Source organism: Apteryx mantelli, chromosome 3, assembly GCF_036417845.1.
Source record: "Apteryx mantelli isolate bAptMan1 chromosome 3, bAptMan1.hap1, whole genome shotgun sequence".
Lineage (NCBI taxonomy): Eukaryota > Metazoa > Chordata > Aves > Apterygiformes > Apterygidae > Apteryx > Apteryx mantelli.
In genome coordinates, this window is record NC_089980.1 from 40,991,911 (window position 1) to 41,009,179 (window position 17,269).

General features: G+C 37.1%; 1 protein-coding gene across 2 annotated transcripts in view; it reads left to right on the forward strand.

The window, feature by feature from the left end:
- The window catches only part of RBKS (ribokinase), a 73,078-nt gene that overhangs the window by 26,145 nt on the left and 29,664 nt on the right, over positions 1 to 17,269 (forward strand). For both annotated transcript variants that reach the window (XM_067293181.1, XM_067293179.1), the window contains 4 exons: positions 1,576 to 1,639; positions 4,511 to 4,573; positions 11,197 to 11,361; positions 16,388 to 16,479. In XM_067293181.1, coding sequence (XP_067149282.1) covers positions 1,576 to 1,639; positions 4,511 to 4,573; positions 11,197 to 11,361; positions 16,388 to 16,479 — 384 coding nt within the window. The remainder of the gene's footprint in view (positions 1 to 1,575; positions 1,640 to 4,510; positions 4,574 to 11,196; positions 11,362 to 16,387; positions 16,480 to 17,269) is intronic.

Here is a 17,269-nt window from a genome sequence, read left to right on the forward strand (position 1 = left end):
CAGTAGCACAACTGTTAGGTTGCAAAGGTGTGCATAGCTTGGGACTAAAATTGCAGGTGGCTGCAGTCATCCAGCCAAAAGCTACCAGAAGTTGCAGCTTCTGGCAACCTGCCAGCCCCATCTGGAAAGCTGGGAGTAGTCAAAGATGCAGAAATGTTCTAATGTGCAAACAATGACACATTTACTGACCAAAGTAAATGTTTTTTTCACTTATTAGTGGAACAGTCCATCTGGTTAGGCTACTTTTGACCTAATGTGCTGTCATCCTTTTGTAAAAGACTGGGACCATCCCTAATAATGCTTTAGATAAATCCCTTATAGATGTTGCAGGAAATGAAGTATGCTTCAAAACATGGTTATGCAATAGAATATGTGGGGGAAAAGGGTATCAGTCTGTGACACTTTATTTTTCAGAATTCTGAATTGTAGGGTTTGCTTTTTATGATCATTCGTTAGTACTCAGGCCTTCTCAAAGCTTTCTGACAGTAGGCAATAGAGGCAGTTGCTCTGTGCTTCTTAGTAGCTCAAATGCAGATTTAGCTATTTAGTGCTATTTTATGAGAAGATGGATCATTAGGGCTCTTCATGTAACTCCTTGGTCATCTAGTCTGTGACCAGGATCTTGATTTAACTATTTACCTGAGAGATGACTCCTTTTCTTTTGCAAAAATACTTACTGTAGTATTGGTCAGACTTTGATAGTGCTCAGATACACAACTTGCTCTTGGAAGTGGGAGCACAAACTATACATGCTGAACACATGGGCTAAAACTGGTGAATTAAAAACTATGCTGGTTTTATAATAAGTTTATATTAAAATGTTATTTTGACATTAAGCAAGTTGTACCGTTTTTTCTCCATATACCTCTTCTACTTTGTTCAGCTTTCATAATGTAACAAAAACATTTATTGTTCTGAATAAACAGCAAGCAGAATTCTGTTCAGTGAAAAGGATTAGTGGAGCTGAAATTACCAGCTCTTTAACTTGCTGTTGGAAAAACAATAGAGCATAGCTTGACTCTCTAACTCATCTTAGCCTGGTATTGTTGGGTAAAACAAACAAAAAATGTTGGATTGTAAACAGTACATTTAGTACTGAGAAATTATAGAAATCAGCAATGCCATGTTTATAGTCTCTTTCTAGAACATAACCACAGTTTCATATTTTTTCCGCTGGGGAAACTTAGAACTAGAAAATTCAAAATATGGACTTCAATTAGGAAGGACACTGAAGTTGCTATTAATGCTTTCAGTTTGAAACTGAATAATGATCCAGAAGTACAAGATTCAGTAAACTTCCACATTTTACACTCCCCAGAAAGCTTCAATATCAAGGGAACAAAGTGGTCATAAGAGAATGAAACTTTGAATATAGGGACGTGGGTGGAGGGGGGAGTTTTGCAAAACAGGAGGAGAGATCTGCAAAATACTATTCCAATAAATAAGGCAAAATGCTGCAAAACAAACAGTGCTGTATTCTAATTGCATCATAGCATTCGTCTGCCTAAAGACGATCTATCTATCTATCTTACTTTTTTGTACAGAAGACCCATCTTTTTTTCCTCTTTTGTATAGGTTGGGAAGGATTCCTTTGGCAATGATTATGTTGAAAATTTGAAGAAGAATGGTATATCCACAGGTAAAATTTTGTTTTTAAAGAAGCCTTTTGAATTATTTTTTAAGATTTAAAAATGAGAAATGGAGAGTTTCTTATCTCATTGCCATGTCTATGTTGGTGCAGAAATGGGAATCTTTCCACTCATCTGTTCTGTATGATCAGCCCCCAGAAGAACAATGAATAGGGATATCTATTGCATTTTCTCATGTGGAAAAGCCAGTTTAAAAAGTTTCTATACTGGCGAATTGTGCCTGTACTGTAGTTGGGCCAATATACTTGCTAAAATTATGTATGTTAATAACCCTCAAAAGAGCTCTATTTTATTAAGCCAAACCATGTGATATGTTTTACCATTCAAAACTATGAATAATTGTTTTGACACCAGTGGCAGGAATGAATGAGTATAGCTAAGAATATGGGGACTTCTGAAGTCAGCTGTACCACTGGAGAAAGAAAATAAAATGTAATGTCATTAGCTCTGAATCTCAAATGATTATGTTAGTGTAAGACACTTGAAGACAGTGCAGTTGTGCAAGTATTTAGGCAGACATTAAGGATGATAATGCTTGGTGAGAAATTGAAAAATCCAGCTTTATTGTCCCTTCTCTATTTCATATTGGGTGGGGGGGGAAGGGATAGAGCAAAAATGTATTTGTTAACTCTATATTTCACCTTTATTTTATGAAATGACATGTGCAACCATTCTATAGACTGCAGCCAATCTTTGTTAGCACACATTCACACAAAAATCAATGTTAAAAGGCTTTCAGGAAAAGGGGAAAATAAGCATTCACAATATTCTGTTACCTTGGTATCTTTTTGACCCTGATTCCATCTTGTGTAAATATGTTATTGTATGCTGTTTAAATACATGATCACATTTTTGTCTACAAGCCCTTGTCTCTTTCAAGGTGGACAGGATGGACAGATGCAATCACTAAGTAGAAGTTTGATATTCTGTTTATCTTTTCTGTTTAATATGCAGTCACAAGCTTCTTTTACTCTACATTATTCAAATCCTGCTTTGAAGACAGAACTATCAGTATTTAGTGGGCTTTTTTATTATGCTTATCAGTATAGCATCTGAATATTTCACAAATGTATATAAAGTTTTATTCATTGCACAACTTCCAACTTATACAACAAACAAGGCAAGGCAGGCTATCATAAAAAATACTGTCTGTTAGTGTGCAGTTCTAATGCTCTCCATACCAGGCCTACCTTTTGAATAAAGCAGTAATCCTTGTGTACTGAAATAGTCTTTGATCATGTAATTAAAGCTATCAAAGTGCACAGCACTTAATGAAAATGAATATTCCACAAGCAACCTTAAGTCTCATATTTTCTGATTTAAATGATTGACCTTGCAATCTTAACATAAATTTTAAATAGTCTTTATGGCAGCAAAAGGAAAGTGAAGGAAAAAATCCCTTCAGAAATTCCATCATACTGCACTTCACTGATTGCACAGATCAACTGAAGGGTTGGAACATTCAGATCCAAAGTAAAGACTTCTTCTGGTTGAATTAAAAAATATTTCAGAATGGTATTAGATTGTCACCTGCTCTGTTGATCTGCCCTGGAAGCAGATGGGATGTTCTCCTGGTGAGGCTGGTCTGGGATCCCAAGTTGCATTCCACAATTTGGAGGCAACGGTGATTCTGTGTGCACAGACTCACTGTTTTCCTTAACTTCATTCTAGTTCTGTCTCATTTCGGTCCCTGATTTTTCATCCCAGTCTAATCCTTATCTAGCCAATTCCTGTTATTACGTGTAAGGATACTGGGTACAGGATGAAAAACCTTGCCATAATGCCAGGTCTATCCACTTCCCCTTCATATCCTGGATCATTTGCATATGGTTTCTTTATATTGCTCTCTTGTTCCCTAACATACCACCTTATCCTCTTTTTTCTTCCTGTTCCCTAACATTGTGTTCTGCAGGAAGAGCGTTGAAAGCATAGAAGATACAAGCTCTCTGCTTTCAGTCCCAGTTTGTAGGCCTAGTACATGGTAAAAAGAAGCTGTAATTGCAAGGAGAGTTCTGCTCTGCCCTTGTCAGATACTCTAGCAAATCTGACTAAGTGTGATGTTCATTTTTATTCAGCCTTGTTCAAATTGGAGCACATTTTTAAACTGGGCACAAAAGGTACATCTTGGGGGGGGGGGGGGGGGCAACCCTTGCCCAGCATGAAGTTTGTGGACTAAAATGTTAGAACACCAGAGCTTCTAAAAGAAAAGGTCACCAGAATTAATCTCAACTGAAGCAGTAGATTTTTCTCATATAAAACACCTGTCATAGAATGCTTTGGACCACTGGTTAATATTTGACAAATTTACTGACAGCTGAAAACAGGTCCTTATAGTAGTAAATATTGAACACTCTATAATAGACAGTGCTCCCAGCCTCACTTCTAATTAATTTATCTGAATAAATAATCTAAAGAGGAACCATACAGCCTCACCACTACCTTCATAGCACATTTTAATATTCCTACTGAAACGCAAATCTACAGAGAAATAAATGCTGTATTGTTTTAATGTTTTACTTTTCTCCAGCCTTGAGTCTATTGTTTCTTTGGATAAAAGAAATACTTACATGTAGGAGTAGAATGCCTGAGAAAGCTATATAAATAACATGCCTTCTCTGAAGCAGAGATGTAGCCAAATTAAAGAATGTTGGACTCGCATTTCTGTTTTGTGGGTGTAAATTAACACTTTTTGTTGTTGTTAGCTTCTCTGGCATTGTTGCACATGAAAGAGTAATTAGCATTTTTAAATTGCTGGAGGTTATGGGTTCATTTTAGATTTAATTCAATTAAACTGAATCACATGCTATTGGCTGAAAGTAATGTATTGAACTAATGCATGCTGTAACTTTTCCCTTTCTTAGCATTTGTAGGTCAGACTACAGATGCTGCTACTGGAACTGCTTCAATAGTTGTCAACAGTGAAGGTACATATTTCTGCTCTGAATTGTCCTCTTGGTTCTGCCTCTACAGCCATAAAAGAAACCTTTGCTTTGTCATTGTTAATTGTGGAATTTTTCTTTTTTACATCTTTCATCTTTTCCATAATGTTATTCAGACTCTCTTGCATTTCCTCTTATTACAGGCAATTTTGTAGAATAAGATGTTATCCATAGTGGCTAAAAGGTTAAGATTATATTAGCAATGAGATGGCCATAATTCAATGAGCTAGTTGATCCATCTAGTTTTACATCAGCCAGTACCCAGTCTATCAGAAGGTTAAAGCTCTCCTTTTCCACCATAAGTTACCTAGCACTTCTACTATGAAGAAAGGGTTTCCCTCCTGAGCACACTAGGTGAGTCATTATGTCCTGAATCAGGAAATGTAATTGTCTTCAGGATAAGTAGAAGTGTTTATGTTGTTCTTATAATAGTACCAAAATTCTTCATCAAGTTGCATCTGCAGTAATGCATACTCAGTGAACTGGCACATTTGCTTGTTCTGTGTTAATTTTCCATAGCGGCTGGCTTTGCTCTCACAGAGGAAAGTAAAAAAGAGGATTTGCTTGTTTTCATATTGTTCTTCAAAACTGCTAAATTATCCTCTTCTGAAAACTTTGTTTATCTTTTCCTCAAGCAAGTTGTGTCCTTATTTGGAGAGCTCTTAGGGGAAGTGCTTGTGTCTAGATTGAAATTTAGAGCTCAGGATCAATTATGTTTATGCAAACATAACAAATTAAGTGTGATTGAATTAGTTCACTTTTGGTGCAGCTAAGAATCTTCATTTGAACAGTTACCATAGCTCAGCTGACACATCAGCTTACTAAGCTCCTGTGACACTTGATGGTTCATCTGGGCTACAGCTCAAGGTGGGAAAGGGAGCATGACTACTACACTCCAGGAGCAAACCTAGGAAGGAACTGTGGCTAGAGACGAGTCTATACAGGAACATTCAGGAAAATTAAGCAAATTATTTGGAGATTTCAGTTTAATTTTCTCTAGCTGAAATTAATCAAAACCTTATATGACAGCTCTAATTCAGAAATAAAGTAACTTTAATGCATTGAATAAACTGGATACCTACCTGTCACTTCCTCTTCCTTCTCTTGGTTTGGGTCAGCAAGTAAATTACTTTAGCAGCTCTTGAGAACTTCTCACTTATGACACAATCACATATAGTCACTACTTTGGCCATTGTAAGCAGGAGGGACAGAGATATTTCCAGTAGCACATGCTCCCAGGCCTCTCTCTTCTGTACAATAGCCATGTTTTGAGCTAGGTTTGCAGTTCAGAATAGTTGAATAAGAAGTAGAGTCTTACTACTTCCTAATTCACATGCATGGTCAGCTAAGATAAACTCAGTCTATAATTGAATGGACAGAGGATGACCTGTTGAAATTATAACACCATGAGTTGTTCTGAAGGATAAGGAGCAAAGCCATCTTGAAGATCTAAAACTTTTATAAGCACTAAGAAACAGAAACTGATTATCCAGTGCCAAGAGGTTAACAGTCAGCTATCTTACATATCGATGTCAGTGTTAATGGTCTCTGATAGTCTTGTGATGCACGTAGTGAAATGAATAATGCATGATGGCATGCACTGTTTCTTTCAGAAACTGAAAAATCCTAGATTAAGCTACCACATCTAAAACTGGCCTCCAGTTTCGTTTAAAATCTGCTACAAAAGCAAACCTGGTCAGAACTATGCTGTAAAGCAAACAGATGCACAGAATTGGTAATGGTTCTGGTTGTTACTTCTATCTAAAACCATCTGGCGCCTGAATTGAGTAAATTGCGATAAAATAGCAGTACTTATGTGCTTTGCTGTTGCAAGAGAGACTATTTTTTCCTTGTAGAAACCTGGCTGATTTGACCTAAACAGGTTTTACAGCACGTTTCAAAGGGCTTGTCTACACATGCATATTTTACCACAGTAGTTGTGCTGGCATAGTTGAAGCACCACAACATGCAGTGCAAACACTGGTGTAAAGCAGCCTCTGCTAGTTCAGATTATAGCTAGAACGGAAGCATTTGAAGGGGGAGGGGGTTGTTTTGTGTTAAGATAACAAGAGACAAATAAAAAAAAACATAGATATCATCTCTTTAATTCTCCAAGTTTTAATTACTGTATTTTCATGCACCTAACCTGCACTTCATAGTGGTGAATTGGGAAAAACACCAGCTCCAATAAACTGAGTAAAATCACAGGCAGAGGTGAGAGAGGTATTAAAGTACAGGGAGCAGAGTATGATGGAGAAGTGAAGGCAGAGGAAAAGGTGGCTATGAGAGAGCAGAGTCAGAGAAAGCTCTGAAGTTAACTTTCCCTCATGTTACCTGTGCCTGTCTAGCCTGCACAGCTGCTGAATTTCTGGGAAGATTTATACAGATTACTGAATTGCACAGGTATAAGTCATCCATTATTTTAATTGGCAAAGTAATAGACATTTAAAAATTACCTGGTACATTTGATATTCCCAAAGCTGCATTATATTCTGCAACAGTGCAGTGTATTTTCAATAAAAGATAGAGAAGTTAAATCCCTGCTTTGAATGCAAAATGGTGGAGGGAGATTACAAGTGAAAAAGTGCAACCCAAAGATGCTGCAAAGGTTCCTTTTGGGCTGGGCTCAGAAATCTGTGTTTTTCTGGAATTTTATATTCCTTCCAGCAGTTCTCTTTTATGTGACTGCCTCTTCAGATAGAGTCAACTAAACACAAACTTCAGCTTACCAGGACCCTGCACACTTATAATCTTTACTTCCCTCTGTAAGGTGACTAGCTGGCACATACATCTGCTTTTCTGAACACATCTCATCTTTGAGGGGTGTTATTTCACTTTGAACCCCACCTTTTTTTGTCTCCCCTTTCAGCCTGCCTTCCTTGCAATAGCTCTGTCCTTTACCACACCCTTAGCTAATGATGTGTTATTGGTGTTACTGGATAGTAAGAACTCCATAAAATGATACGTGTTGTGCTTTTACATACACACATATAGAGAAAAGAAACTTTTTTCTGAATAAATTTTTACATAATTACCTGTGAGGTTTTTTGAAGCTTTGCATGTATGTGGTACTGTTGACAGAGCCGTTATGCTGGCCTGACGAGACTGGCAGTTTTGAACCAGTCTGGCAACTTCCATGTTCATAGCAAAAATTCAGTGAAGGGACAACAGAGATTGGCAGGTCATGATTAACATGCATTGAGAGAACAGGTTTGGGGCTCTTGATTATTATAAGCTGGAACTCCAGCTCACCTACAGGAACACTGCAAGATAACCCGCACTTGAGATAGGCATTATGCTAACTTGAAGATAAAGTTATTAACCATTTCATGAACACGGAATAGGCATTATTTTGTAAGTGAATGTACCTTCAATATCAAAGCACTAATGGTGTAAAAGCTTTCAAAATGCACATTTAGATAAGGCTAAATAAACAAGGCAAACATACTCAGAATACATGTGCCAGCTTGATTGAATTATACTTTCCATAAGAGTCAAGCTTTGTTTTGAACCTTCAGGGTTACGAAAAAATATTACCTGAATTTATATAGGATTTTTATATATTGACATTCATCATGAACTTTAATATTTTGTGTACAAGACTATTCAATGCTTGTACCAAGTAACTGCATAAAAATTGTGATACCATGACACACCCAAAACTTGCCCTCATGTTCCTGAACTGTGTGACTTGGCAGTAAATGTCTTTCTTGTAACATTCTTTTATGGTCACAGATATCATCTTTTTTTCCATGAATTATTATGCAGAAGCTCTGCAGCTATTGTTATAATTGCATTGTTTGAGATATTGGTGAGTTCTACGCACTACTGATGGCTTTTAGGTTTTCAAAAGTAAAGCAAAGATTATTGTACTGTGATGTTTACTGGTGTGCCTTTGATTTTTCCACTGGCACTTCTCATCTGGTGCCATCTATAAAAATGAGTTATCCATCTTAGAAGTGACACTAACAGGTTTAGAAGCCTAATTGAGAACAGAATTTACATATTCAGCATTCATGCTGTTTTGGATGAGCCCAATCCCCATCTGTAAGCTTTCATAAGTTTATCAATTTCATTTAGCTGTTTTAGCTTATACCAACTGTGAATGTGGCCCTTAATATTTTAGCTGATGTCTGAAAAACTTACTATTGTAGAGCTGCACCCAACAAAACTAAGTAAAGATATTTTAGCGTAACTGTAACACAGTAAATTCATTTTCCTCATTCTTGGTGTGGGAAAAATTTCATCTCACTTGACCTGTTTCAAAGTCAGGTTTACACTTTAAGGCTTCATTTCTGGTTAATAGAGATAGATAGGCACCTCCAGACAACAGTTTATCTCCTTCTCAAACAGATATCTAAGATATGTAAGATGAAAAAACCTCTGACAGTACTTGTTTCTCTCAATTGACTGTTGAAGGAACCTAAACCTAGAATTTTATAGAATGTAGAATCTTTTTAAAAACTTTTAAAATTAGTTGATGTTGGAATTCCACCTCTGTTTACCATCTGTTTTTAACTCTGTTGTTCCTGATGCTGAGTTCCCATCTGATTTCCCTGGCAAAATAATTGCTTTCAGCAAAATGGTTGCTAGTAATACAAAATTCTCATATTAGTTGTGAGTACTTTGGGTCAGATTCTGCTTTCATGCATGCTGATATAAATTTGTGGTGACTGTTGTCATTCACAGTTAGTGTGGTATATGTTGCTAAGAACAGAATGTGGCTTCTTCTATACATTTTAGGTCAAGTCAGACTGGACTCTTTTACGGCAGTAGTAATGGGTTTCTCTGGCAGGTACAGTTGGTTTGAAAGCGGACCATAAATCTCTGACCTTTTGTAGTTAGAAAGACAATCTTCTGACTGTGATCCAGTGCAACACTGTTTACTTTGAATTTGCACATGTAGGTTTAAGCAAACAGCCTTCCTTATTGCCGTGGGCCATTAACTCTAAAGCCTAATAAACATGTCAGTACAGCTAAATAGTTCAGCAAGATAATGCAGCAAGACATGTAAATAGAGTCTGACATTCTAGGTAGCGCAGAGTCCAGGCAGAAATGAAACATATTTTTGTTCCACTGATTCCCTGTGTTTTGCTGCTTTTACTGCTGGACTCTATCAGCTTAAGGAATATATGGTTGGGAAAATAGGTGCAATTTGGCTTTGAATGCTTTCTCAGCAGGATTCAGATATCTTAACAGTATTTACTTGTTGCAAAAGGTTTTTTCTTTTTTTTTTTAAATCCAAGATGCCCATCATTGTCTGTTGAAAAGCAGGGCGTTGGCCTTAAATGCTGAGGTTTAGCTTTTCAAATGCAGCTGTTCTGTACCAAACCATTGACAGCAGAATTGCTCTGGAAAGCTTGGGCCCCTCCCTCTGAGATCATTATATTATTCTTTCCATTGTCCTGCTTTCTTTTCAGAACATATTTAGGGAGACAAGCTTTGCACGTTGCTTATTCAAAGGACTTTGAAGTCTCATTCAAGAAAAATAATGTATTTAAAAACATAAATATTTATTTACAGAGTAATTCAATTCATTACAGAATTGGTAGTCTTTAATGATTGGCAGTCCTTAAAGGAATCTTTAGCGGGGGCGGGCTGAGACTGTAAATCAAGGAACAACTGACTTATTGAATTTAATACCTTAGTGATTAATAATAAATTTTAATTTGTAGGCACCCATGCCTGAAGGTCTCTAGGTGTTGTAACAGAGATTAAAAAAAGAATGAAAGAAACAAAGAAACAGAAATAAAAGAAGGAAACTTGCATGTCTGAAGAAAAGCAAAAGAATATTTGGAACCTACATAAATGAATCTCTTCACTTAGCTGTAAAATAAACTGCTAGAATGAAAAGGATCTTAGAAATGCTGTGAGATATTGCCATGCTTTTGCTATATAGTATGTCTTTGTTTAGAAATTTCCATTGACCATCTTTAAGTTCAGAAGAATCTGCTACCCACCTTCTTTACTCATTTCCAATAAGGTTTTTCTTAGAGACAGTCATTAGCTTTGTGGTTTTTGTCGGCAAGCTGATTTCTGGTTTTCATGATGCTTAGGGGCTCTAACATGACTTGTCTTAGGTAAATGGAGCAAGCCTGCTTCTCTGAAATTTAAAGGACATGCATAATTTTCATAGTTCCGTTTCATATTCTCTGTTTTCAGCTGATGGGAAAATGAAAATTTTGATTGCATTTTGGGCATCTGCACTCAGCAATCACATTGATGCACTTCTTTTCAAATGCTAAAGAAATATTTCGGGAAAATGCAAATGTCATGCTTAGTGTATGTCCCACATCTGAACTGTGATTAGTGTGGTGCTTCTGTAGGGTTAAATAAAAACACCAAAATAAGACTGTGGAAAGCCCAAGTGTGAGTTATCCTGAAGGCATATGTACTGCACTGGAGGTGAAGCATTGCATTCATTAATCCTTTAATCTTTTTGATTATCTTCTGAAATATTTGGGTTTTTGAAATGCCAGCAATGCAGAAATATTTTTTTGAAAAGTAAATTGAAGTCCTCATCTAAAAGATATTGGAGAAAAGCAAGGGATTGTTTTACTTACCTTATTGCAAAAGGTTAACGTAAAATCACAGTATCTTCTCTTTAGGACAGAATGTTATTGTCATAGTCCCAGGAGCCAATCTGCTTTTAAATTGTGAAGACCTGAAGAGGGCTGCTGATGTCATCTGTAAAGCCAAAGTGGTTGTTTGCCAGCTAGAAATAACACCTGCTGTTTCTCTCGAAGCTCTGAAAATGGCACATGCCAGTGGAGGTAATTTAACATAAGCCATTCAGTGTCCCTCATTTGTGTTGCATAAAAAATATTCTTCGTGCTTTCTATACAAAGATCCTGTGGTCTAGTCTGATTTCTGTAATACTAGTTTTATTCACAAATGAAACAGTAGCAAAGAGATTCATGCTGCATTACAAAAATTGAATTCAGTTCTAAAACTGTGCAATGGTTACCTTGAATGAAATCAATCCATATCCTTATAATCTCCCCGTATATGTCTGGTGCTGCTTTTGCTCTTTTTGTCATGTTGGACTAAATACAGTGTTATGTCTTTAGGTCAGGAACTATGGCCCTGACCCTGGTTTTATTCCAGTGCAGAACAAGTGTAATGAATACAAGTCAGTAAAGTTCCACACACAGTAAAGTGAATGAAATTACCTCAAAAACAGACTTTTGTCCCTGTTCTCCTAGTATAGCATTAAGTATGACTGTGGTTTTCTGTACAGAAGTTAATATCCTTAAAGTAAAAAAAATGCTTTTTCTCTTTAGTCAGAATTCTTACAGTATGACTTGGCATGCTGCCATCAAATAGGTAAAGTCATGATCTGTGAAATTATTCGTAATTGTTACTGTACTTTTAAATGTAAGCCACTGTTCCTTCAGTGTAGCAGTCCACTGCCATACACCTGGATAAAAGCTGATCTTTTGCTTGAGTAGGATGGAGTTTCATTACTGCCATGACGCTTTGTCGTTTAAATGTCTGTAATAGTTTCAGTTCATCAAGCCCAGCTACCACAGTGTTCGAACAATAAGAAGTAAATAGCTAGGCAAGTGAGGCATCTCTATGAGATGAAAAATATGTTGTTTGCATCTATCCAGAAGATAAGGCTGGGAGGGGACAGCTAATAGTATGGTCAGTCAGGGATGGAACCGGGAGCAGAACTAACTGGTTCTTCACAGCTGGAGCCAAGCTTGCACCAGTAGATGGTGGCACCTGGGGCTTGTTGGCTCTTGATCCTCCTTCTGCACTGAGAGACTGTTGTGCACCTGTTGTGATCACTAGGGTTGAGTGAACAAATTCAAGTGTAGCAGAACTTCATGCATCTCTTTCACATATTTTATGCTAATTTAAGCAGCTATGTTCGATGCAAGTCTGGGAGAGAGTGGCTCTGAAACTGTGGTGGTAATAGTCATACACAATATGAACAGAACTGTGTGCATGGGGAAAATTATTTTGACCTCTGTTTGAAATGTCAAAACTGGGTTCATGCAAATACAAATAAAAATTAAAAACTTAATTTAATGAGGAAGTGCCTGGGATGCTTAAAATGGGGAGGGGAGAAGGAGAAGGAAGCTTACTGTATTTTTTCATTATACTGTGTGAAAATGGATGAAAGATTAGTGGTTAATGGAATATTACTGAGTCATGAGTCAAAATTTGTGAATTATGTTGTTGCTACTTTTTTGTAGCCCCTTCATGCTGGCAAGATGCCAGCCTGTGACAGAAGAAAAAGTATGGATTTTTTTTTGAGTACAAATTTAAAAAGTCCAAACCTGATACACTGAATAGATATGCAAGCATTTAGGAGCTGTAGACAGCACAAGGTACTGACAAGACATTGTAGTAACTGTGGGCCAGTTATAGTTCTGCGCTGTCAGCCTGCTATCGTTGTGCAGCTCTCCTAGCAGGAAAGGTTTGGTGGTTTCTGCTTTAAAACGATAGGCTACACATGTTCAAATGCCACATGCAGTCAAATCTAACTAAACGGCTCAGTTTGTAGCACTGTAAAATTTATCCTTAGCCAACTGTAAATTGTTAATGCAGTTTCTCTTCATTTAGCCTGCAGTACCCTCATGTATAATGCAGTACTGTATGTTGGGAAGTGCACTAGACTATTTTTGTTTAACAGATGCACACCCAGATGCCTCAAACCTCTGTTTCAAGTTTTGTTGCTTGTTCTTCTCCATTCTTATTAAAAGAAGTAAAAAATAAGACGGAGAAAGAATGTGGACAGGCAGGCAAGAGCCCTTTTCTCTTCAGTGAACATCACTTGGATCTGTAAGCTGGAGAGGGACAGCTCCTGTTTTGACATCTTTTCATTGTGGCACTGATTATTAGAGATCTTCTGACAGTCTGTGGGAGAAGGAAGAAAGGGCTGTGAATAATTATATTAAGTGGGTATAAATTGCAATGGAAATCTGACTGGAAAATTCTAGATTTTTCTTACTGGCCACATGCTTTGAAGCTGCTTCTGCTTCTAGGAGGGGGACCACTTCATTGATGGGCAAAGTGTTATTATGTATTAAAGTCTGTAAAGCAGTTTTGGGGCTTCTGTAATGACAGACTCTATAAAAGACAGGCTAATAATGTCCAGCCTATTAATACTGTAGTGAAGAATGAAAGCATATCATAACCAGGGCTGGAAGCAGCCTCAGTTACTAACATTGCATGTCACTTCCCAGTGGAAGATCTATTTTTCAGATGCTTTAACTATTTAATTTTGGGCTGCAATTTTCCATACCAGCTGTTTGTCTGTGGTTAAATTATTTGTAAAATTTCTGCCAAAACTGCTCAAGCATTGTGGCTACAGAAACAAGGCTATGGAAAAATACTCCCCCATTTAAAGGATGTATACCGGCAACATTAAACTTACTTAAAACTTGAAAGCAAGGGAGATTTCTTTTAAAAACATGCCTTTACAATGGTGTGGAAAACTGCCTAATTTTAACTGTATTACATGCCTTGGGAAAAAATACCACCTTTCAAGCAGACTTAATAAAGAATTTTTAGAGCTTCACAGCTAACTTCCCTGAGAGTCTGTCCACACTGCGGTGTGTTCCAGTTGGGCAGCATGACTTTCAATGTGGCTCCTAAATGTGGGTTTAAGCAGCTTATTTCTTTTAGGCTGTTAAGGTCTTGTGTAGGTCCAGGAAATACAGAGGAGAAGCTTGCTTGCTTTGAATACCAAAGAGAGAAAGCTGGTCTGGAATGGTGGGAGGGAGAGAAGATTTCAGACAAGGGAATTGTAAGAGGAATTTGCTTGATTATTGGGGTGGCAGAGAAAGAAGAAAGAAACTGCAAGGGGAACTAATGTGGAACAGAATATAGGGTGTGTCGAATAGAGAGTGGAGGTTGGGTCTGGGAGAAGACTGGCACTGTGGCATTCTGGATGTAGGAAGAAGGAAACATAGGAAAGGGGGGCACAAGAGATACAATGTGATGAAGGTTGAGTGAAAAAGCTTACTGTTACCTAGTGCCTGTGCAAGGATGCATAAAGAACAGAAACTGAGTGAGGAGAACGGATCTTGGCAGAGGAAGAGAAAAAATTGGGGCAGAACAGATTTTGCCATTCTTAAGGGGAGTGAGCCGATTAACTTGTTCACAAGCCCTGCTCCTTTTCACAGCCTGAACCGGAATCTTAAGATTCCCCAGTCTTCCCACTGCTCAGCTGACATTAAATATGGGGGCAAACTAATAGCAATGTCTTCCACCCCTGTTAGCAATGAGCCTGTATTACTGAAAACCCAAGTTGGAACACTTCCAGTGCTGTTACTGACTCGTGTATATTGCAATATGATACTGCATGAAAGAGTGTTTTTTTCAATATGTGCTGTTTGTTTGTTTTACCTAGGAAAGTATACCTAAAAGATTTGTGCTGAAAAAAATTTATTAGGGTTGCAACTCAAAAAATAGAAAATGCAGCAGTTAAGCTTGCCTGTGAAACCTTAATTTGTCTCTTTTCTGCATATGTATTATGTTGCAGTCTTTAATTATATGATCACATGCTGTTTTTCAGTGGTACGTGATCATATAATTAAAGAGTGTATTATAATACATACTGTATTGTAATAATATAAGGGAGCCAAATTAAGATTTCATTGGAAATCCTAATTCTGGCATTTTTTGACTTTTGAGTGTGTTTTTTTATCGCTTTAATAATAATGTTTTTAATGAGACAGGTAGAGAGGCATGATAAAGTTGTACATTCATAGACTAAAATGTTCAAAGAGGGTTAATCATAAAAGTCATCACCTAAACTTCTCTGTACTCAGGTTTCACAAGTCTCTGAGCATCTTTCTCTTTAGACAATTAAGTGGGATGCAGAAGTGTTCAGGGTGCCTGAATATTACATGCTATAGCTTGGGAATCTAACTATACCTTTAGGACTGAAATTTAGGCACCCAAATTGGAAGATTTGGCCACTTACTATAAGGAATACTTCTAATGCAAGAAAGTGTGCTTTATATAAAAAAGATGGTCTTGTGGTTAAGACACAAGTATTAATCATAAAATTGGCAAAGTGAGAAACCAAATCTGCAGACTTCCTGTGTTAACAGTGAGTAAGTCACTTATACTATCCTTAAGACAAACCTTTTCTGCTGTTATACAGGGCCTTAGGCTAGGATTTCAAGTTAGGTTAACTAACATATTCTACCACATGTTAAGTTAAGGTTTAGCTCTGCCAGATAACATTAAAAATATACAGTGCCTTGTCTACACTGTAGTTTTACGATGTGGCAGTTTGAACATATTAGGTAACACATTCAAAAGCACATTTAAACCTTGTCTAGACATGTCCTTCATTACTCTATGCCCCTGCTTCTTTATGTGTAGAATGGAGGTAACAATACATATTCTACTCAGAAAAAATTCTAAAACTAAATCAGTTCTTGTAAAATTTATTAAAATTCTGGAAGAAACTTCATAAATTAATTATTGTTGAAATTGTATTATTGTCTAAATCTTTTTTCATTGTGTTTTTTAGTTAATAATTTCTTGATTATTTTCTTTTCTATTACTCTTCTGTCATATTCCCATCATGGCAGGTGACTGCACATTAATTTGAAGGGAACTTTAATATAATAAAACTTTTATCATCTCTATAAACAGTGGACACAGATAATGAGAGACTTCTGTGTGTTAGTAAGAAACATTGGGAGATGTGAATGCAGTCAGAACTTGGAAGATATTAACCATAACAACAGAAAATTTGATGTTCCAGATTATAGTTTATGAATCTGAAATACTAGAGATTTAGACTTTCTTTTTCCATTTTTTTTCCAGTAAAGACTTTATTTAATCCAGCTCCAGCCCTTGCTGACCTAGATCCACAATTTTACACCTATTCAGACATCTTCTGCTGCAATGAAACTGAGGTAATGATCACATGTCATGTTAGAGTCTTAAGCAGTAAAATTTCAGTGGGATTCTGTGCTCAGCATGGGGAACAGGAAAACTGAACCATGCTCCTTTTATATAGGACTTCTGGCAAGTTTGATCCATGACGTAATGAGCAAAGAGGAGTATTCTGGAACTCTAGATTGCACTTGAAATTCAATTAATAGCTTCTAAGGGGAAAGTTGTGTCCAGCCTTCCTTGCAAGTAGATGAGTAAAACAAATCCATAAAAGGACAATTTTAAAATGTTAGGACTGAGTAGTGGAAATATTAAAATAGATCCTTGTGCTTTTTCTGTGGTCCCTTGAAATGATTAGCAGGAATGTGCTAGCCATAGTTTTGTGACAGTTTTAAACTGGCTTGCCAGGAGGTGATGCATGCATGCTGCACTTGATGGTAAATGGTAGCTTCTTCCTGTCAGATCTGTTTTCAGTGAATCTCCTTTTCTCTGGCCCTTCAACTGTATGTTTCCATTTTTGTTCTTTCTCTCCCTCTTGAATTCAAGTGTGTTATTTCTCCCAAAGCAAATAATTTTTTGTCACAAGAGACAAATTAAGCTCTTGTCTCATAAGGCCTTTGTTTAAATTTCCTATTTATTAGCATTATGCATGCTGTGTTCCTTCCCCTCACCCTCTCTTTATATAAACAGGAATGCGTTAGAAGTAACCTAGTGGACAGAAGCCTTGCCCTGAACATAGTTCAGGTTATCTCCAACGAACATGCTTTCTGCAATGCACATGATACCTTGGGGTAGGGAGGAGGGGAAGGA